The 6,633-nt window shown below is 47.0% G+C and overlaps 3 protein-coding genes across 3 annotated transcripts; 2 read left to right on the top strand and 1 right to left on the bottom strand.

Annotated features, from left to right (window-relative positions):
• Positions 1-42: 42 nt before the first annotated feature.
• EDB91DRAFT_1091094 (uncharacterized protein) lies at positions 43-1,189 on the top strand (the record flags this gene model as incomplete). Its single annotated transcript, XM_041316663.1, has 3 exons — positions 43-104; positions 130-478; positions 526-1,189. Coding segments are annotated over 3 exons (1,075 nt in total), but the record flags the coding sequence as incomplete, so codon positions are not given.
• Positions 1,190-2,482: 1,293 nt separating this feature from the next.
• EDB91DRAFT_1030988 (uncharacterized protein) lies at positions 2,483-2,846 on the top strand (the record flags this gene model as incomplete). The annotated part of the gene is made up of 2 exons (XM_041312717.1): positions 2,483-2,717; positions 2,776-2,846. Coding segments are annotated over 2 exons (306 nt in total), but the record flags the coding sequence as incomplete, so codon positions are not given.
• A 2,204-nt stretch (positions 2,847-5,050) lies between these two features.
• EDB91DRAFT_1038208 (uncharacterized protein) lies at positions 5,051-5,377 on the bottom strand (the record flags this gene model as incomplete). Its single annotated transcript, XM_041312844.1, has 1 exon — positions 5,051-5,377. A coding segment is annotated over one exon (327 nt), but the record flags the coding sequence as incomplete, so codon positions are not given.
• Between the last annotated feature and the right edge of the window lie 1,256 nt (positions 5,378-6,633).

Raw genomic sequence — 6,633 nt, 5'->3', positions numbered from 1 at the left:
GCGCCATCACCACCTGCAAGAGCCGTCACCACTCGCTCCAAGACGAGCCAGTCCAAAGACCACCGGACAGAGCAAGACCGGTGGGCAGTCGTCCAAAGGCAAAGGTAAGTCTCTTGTTTCCGGTCGTAGGTTTCTGGCGCTCATTCGCCCTTGTAGACAGGGATATTCGACATCCCAGTCCCATCCAAGAGGAAGAGGATGACGACGTCCAGATGATCGATGACGCTCTGGAAGTGACTGGTACCGGTGGTACCACACCACAACCAGTGCCTCTCACATCGGTAGATGATTTCCCCGCAGACCACTGGATTGAACCAGGCACTGACGACATGCCACCTCCACCACCGGTTATGGCCCCAGAGGACGACATCCGGGACTCACCCATCCCTCCGGTCCATCATCCACTCTCCCCCATCGCACCTTCCGGGTCCCTTCCATCCATCCAGCACCCTCTCGCTAATGAGGAGATGGAGGCCATGTTGGCCCAGATTGCATCGATATGGAGGCACTCCGGACACGCAATAGGATAGAAGTTGACATCCGGCAAGATGACCTGGAGCGTTGCATCAAAGTCGCCAAAGCATTGGATGCTGCCATGACCGTGCAGATCGACCGGATACAGGGGGATGTGGACGCGCACCAGAGACTCATAACTGGGTTGTCCATCCAACTCCAAGCAGTTGTGAGGTATATGAGGGGGGATAGGTCCGATGAAGGGACAGCAACAACCCCACCAGCATTCAATCCACCCCCCATTGTTGCCAGCCCATCCATCAGTGCATTCGGTTGCACGTTGACCAACGACGTCTTCACTCCGGATGCATCTTGGATGAGCGCCCAGACCGGTGGTGATCTCATTGGCATTGAAGACGGCTCACCAGTCGCAAGGCAAGCACGGGCGCCATCCACTTCCACCATCAACCCGGCACTCACCACAACAGTATCCGGCCCATCTGTTCCTCTGGGTGATGCACCACCAGTACCACCTCTCATTCTCCTGGTGGGGTCCATGCCTCCATCTGGCACCCTTCACGCATTGATCACCAGAGGGCCGTCAAATGTGCTGGACAATGGTCAGTCCACCTTGGCTCCTTTGCCACGCCAACAATATGGACCTCTATCCCTCCAACATGGTCAGTCGGCGAGCACTAGGCATGCTAAGAAGCCTTCCAGTGACATGGAGAAGTAATACTACTACATATTTTTCATGTTTTCATCTGTATTAGTAGTCTATTATGCTCTCAACATTGTGGGCTTTCAATGAGCAAGATCACTTATGAGATAATCTCACAGTTGACTTGCATAACCTGCATTTCAGTCAGTAAGGAGTGTTTCTGTACCGGATGGGATATCATGCATCTACCGGTGATCATGCAGATCCGTCTCAAGTGCACATCCTTTACCAGCCCACCCGTCTTCATTCCACATCCTATACTGGCCCAACCGTCTGGATTGGATGTCCTGTACCGGCCCATCCGTCTCGACCGGATGTCCTTTACCGGCCCACCCGTCTCAATTGCACGTCCCATACCGGCCCATCCATCTCAAGTGATTGCACCTCCGGCCCACCTGTCTCAATTGCATGTCATTTACCGGCCCATCCGTCTCAATTGCACCTCTGGCCCACCCATCTCAATTGCACGTCCTTTACCAGCCCACCCATCTCAATTGCACGTCATTTACCGGCCCACCCATCTCAATTGCACCTCCGGCCCACCCATCTCAATTGCACCTCCGGCCCACCCGTCTCAATCGCACATCCTATACCGGCCCATCCGTCTCAACCAGATGTCCTTTACCGGCCCACCTGTCTCAATTGCACCTCCGGCCCACCCGTCTCAATCGCACATCCTATACCAGCCCATCCGTCTCAACCGGATGTCCTTTACTGGCCCACCCGTCTCAATTGCACGTCCTATACCGGCCCACCTGTCTTAATTCCACATCCCATACCGGCCCATCTGTCTCGAGTGCACATCCTATACCGGCCCATCCATCTTGATTGCACGTCCAGCCCACCCATCTCGATTGGACATCATTTACTGGCCCATCTATCTCAATTGCACCTCCGACCCACCTGTCTCGATTTCATGTCCTTTACCAGCCCATCCATCTCAAGTGCACCTCCGGCCCATCCGTCTCAATTGCACATCCTTTACTGGCCCACCCGTCTCAAACGCACCTTGTTTACTGGCCCTATCACGCTGCCCACCCATCTCCATTTTACCTCCTTTACTGGCCCACTCGTTTACATTGCACTCCATTACTCCGGCCCACTCGTCTATCCCACTGGATTCACTACTATTGTTGATATCCTATATAGTACATTCCTGTATTACCATCCATACTATATACCCCCGGCCCATCTGTTTGCCTCAGATACACCACACCCTCAGCCCACTCGTCTATCACAGTGCAATTATTGCCACTGGCCCACACCGGATGGCCCGTCTCTATCAGTACATTGTCACGCCCGGCTGCCCGTCTGAGACGGGTATATGTTACTGTATTATGTGCAACACTGTACTTCTCATGCGCAACACCCAACCTTACAACAGTGATCCCAGCAATGGATCATGTCGACAATATGCTCACATCCTACTCTCGCGACAAAAAATATATGCTCTCAATCTGTTCTGCAGTTCAACTTGCCAAACATACTCTCAACCACTATTACCAGCTCACAGACAATTCTGTAACATATCAAATCGCAATGGGTATGTGATTTTTTTTATTTTTTGTTTTAAAAGACTGTCATTTATATACTAATTCAAGTCTTACATCCACAGCATAAACTAGCCTACTTTAAGGCCGCACAATGGGAAGATGACTGGATTGAAATGGCAGAGAGACTTGTGTGGAGTGATAATATCTTTAACAATCTCCCAGCACTTGCACCCCTAAAACATGTTAATGCAGACTCCAAACTCGACCAGTACCTCCATATGGACATGGAACGCATCACTCACCCTATCGCTTGGTGGTGCGAACATCAAAAGTCTTTCCCCCAGCTTTCACGCATGGCTATCAACTATCTAGCCATCCCTGGTATGTACTAACTAACTTTTCTAACACACTGCAAGCTTATATTTTCCCACAGTGACATCCATTGATGTAGAACGGTTGTTCAGTTGTGGGCGTCTCATCTTGTCACATGTCAGAAATTGTCTGTCAGCTCAGTCAATGTGCGTGCTTCTTTGTCTTGGCCTATGGAGTGAGTTGGGCCTCATTGAGTCTGACAATGTGATTCAGGTATCAAAGCTCCCAGATGTTGTGGGGGAAGATGAAGTCATGGCTGATGGATGGGACAGTATTTCAGACTACTAGCTAATACATTTGTTATCTTGTAGTTGTAATTCACAGAGACCTGTAGGTCTGTTTTGCAGGTACCTGTCGAAAAACCCTTACCTGCTGTGTGGGTACAGGTATCTCTCAGGGTATGGGTATGGGTTTGACTATTGATACCTGGGGGTATACCTGTGCAGTTCCCTAGGTATGCTACCACCCCTCACTGGCTACGAAGGAGGAATGTCATAGCATTGTTGTAGACCGTCCATGTTAAACTCAATTTGTTCACAGTATAAATGCTAATATATATATATTGGAAAAGGTCTATTATGGAGCAACTGACACTGTCTAGCTCTATGTAAAACACTTATAGCGGCACACTGGTGCCATCCGAGGAAAAATGCTACTTATGCACACTCTGCATTCGGGAGTAGTATGGGGCTCCATATACTACCTGGTGTCCTCGGTCTGCAAGGGCCTGGGTAGTTTAATACCCACTAAAACCTCTATAGTAGTTACCCAATCATTATTAGGGTTTGTTTTGTTGTTGTTTACCTCAATTATGTTGGCCCAAGTCTGGAGGACTTGTGCAGTAGTCTTAGGTGATCTTTTTGTTCTCAATGCTATCGCACGATCCAGCTGCAGGCGCTGGTTGATGTTATTTATCCATCTACTAGTAATGATTTCATCGGTATGGGTTTGTCCTCTGATGGCTCTCTCGCATCTTAGCGTCCAGACAAGATAAGCTGACTCGGATATCATGATCTTGAGGAGGTGTGATGCTCCTTTGGTGGTTCTGTGTGATATGTGGTTGTCTATATCTCAATCTCAAGGGGCTTGTGGGAGAGATATCACGCCACAACCTAGGACAAGTCCTATTGTGGGCTCTGGCTAGGGTCCATATCTTCTTTTACGTTGGATTGTTGCATTTTGTGAGGATGTGTTCCATGGTTTCTGGATTATCTCCACATGTGTGGCACTGGGCTCTGTGTTCAAAGGTGGGTACTTTTAACCAGAACTCACCTATTCTGAAGGCATTGTTCAGTGTCTTATATATGAATATCTGTATTTTCTTCGAGATATCTCGGTGTCTGCAGCTTTTCCATATCATTTCATCTGTTTCGATCATGGATGTTATGGTTTCAATAGCTGTTCTTGTTGTGCTTAGTAGGGCGAGGGTTTGTCTATTGTATTCTAGGTGTGTGTCTTTCATAAGTGTTCTATATGCTAATTGTTGGGTGATGCTCAATAGTTTTTCACCTTGTAGGTCAAAGTTTCTTGGTACATAAGTGTTGATGTTGTTGGTATCTACTTTCATTGCTCCACTTTGGGCGAGGCGGTCTGCCTTTTCATTTCCTATGATGTTGCTATGGCCTTTTACCCATTGGAAGGATGTTGGGGCTGGTTGCTGTCTTAGATGGTATGCTATGACTTTGAATAAGGGGGCATTGGAGACACCTACCCAGCCTGAGTCTTCCCAGTCTCCTAGGTGGGTGTTCAAGCCATTTATTACATATTTTGAATCTGATATGATTTTGATAGGGGTTAGTGGGTTCGTGGATTGGAGCACTACAAGAATGGCAACAAGTTCTCCTACTTGATTGGAGTGGTGAGTGCCAGGCATGCTTATCGCTTGGTTCATTGGGTGTTGTTCTGCTATCCAGATTCCTCCTCCACACTTCATGTTTTGTTTTCTGTTGTTCATGCATGCTCTGTCTGTAAAGATAGTGAGTGGGTTATTGTGTGTTATTTGCCTGTTGTGTGGAGCTTGGAGGCGGTAAGCTGGTATATGGATGGGTCTGGTTGGGTTGATGAAGATGCGGAAGCCATCGGAAAGGTTGTTTTTGATTGTGATGGATGGGTTGAAGGTGATTTCTTGTGGTGGTAGTCTTCTTGTCTGCACATTTTTTTCTAATCTCCTGTGGGTTAGTGTTAGGTCATCTTTTCTTGGGGATGTATACAGGTTGTATTTGGGTAGGAGACTGCAGAGTATTTTCTCTGCCATTGTAGTGCACTTATGTGGGTTCTTACATCTTTTCAGCCTATCATTTACGCAGTCGTTGTACAAGCATGATTCTTTTGGTTGGTGTATATTTTAGGTCTTTTATTGATTTTGCGTCATGTTTTTGCTGTAGGCAGAGGTCTTTGTTCTTATGGTATGTTTTAGGTGGAGAGCCGATATGTAGCCAAGCTGGGAGTTGTTCTTCAATGTCATTTGAGATTGTCAGAGGTGCAAAGCTGGTGCAGTGTTTCTTTGTGGTTTTTAACATTGTCATGATTATTGACGGTAATTTGTTTGCTTGTTTGCCTTGTGTTGGGGGGCCCAAGACATGAGGAAGGCTCTTGGGTCTGTTATGTTTGTTGTTCCTTCTGGTTTCAGACTATTGATCATTGCATTGGTGACAAGCACCCACATTGGTCAGTGGGTTGATATATCCATGTATGTTTTCAGCCATGTGATGTTAATGGCTTCGTTTCGTATTTTAATGTTTAGAAGGTTTAGGCCTCCTTCTGTTATTGGGTGTTCTAGTCATTTGCTACTTATTGGTGGTTTTTCACTCATTCCAGATGAAGTCTCTTATTGACTTTGTAATAGCATTTTCAATAGACTTTGGCATTCCTTACACTTTTGCAAGGAATCACATATTGCAGTAACATATCTCCGTATTATACGAGTGAACGGACGTGCATAATATCCCGTATGATACGGGCCAGTGGACCATGGGCCGAAGGTAGATATATCCTCGACTATGACGGATGGGCCAGGAGTGTTATTATTCCCAATGGAGACGGGTGGGCCCATGTAGGGAATATGTAGAGTAGATGAGTGGGCCGATAGACATGAATATTCAATAGATGGATGGGCCGAGGTAGTTGGATATTATGTAGATGGGTTTACCAAGGTAGATGTGTATCAAATAGCCGGGTATGTCAAGGGTGCTTGTTATCACATAGACGGGTGGGCCCAGATATATATCATATTAGACGGGTGGGCTGACGAATTAAGATTATTTTGTAGACGGGTGGGCCGAGGGAGTGGTGAAATATTTATTATATATACGGGTGGGCTGAGGGAGTGGTAAAATATTTATTATATATATGGGTGGGCTGAAGGTTGTCGTATATTGCATAGACAGGTAGGCCGACGTGGGGGTATATAATATAGACGGGTGGGCTGAGAGAGCAATTTATTAGATATTATATAGATGGGTGGGCCGAGGTAGTTGGATATCACATATACGGGTGGGCCCAGATACATATCATATAGACATATGGGCCAAGGTGGTAGTATATTATATAGACGTATGGGCCGAGGTAGTAGTATATTATATAGATGGGTGGGCT

This window comes from Suillus paluster (genome assembly GCF_016628075.1).
Source record: "Suillus paluster strain FC165 chromosome Unknown EDB91scaffold_885, whole genome shotgun sequence".
Classification (NCBI taxonomy): domain Eukaryota; kingdom Fungi; phylum Basidiomycota; class Agaricomycetes; order Boletales; family Suillaceae; genus Suillus; species Suillus paluster.
Note: the sequence above shows the minus strand (reverse complement) of the source record. Positions and strands in the feature narration are given on the sequence as shown.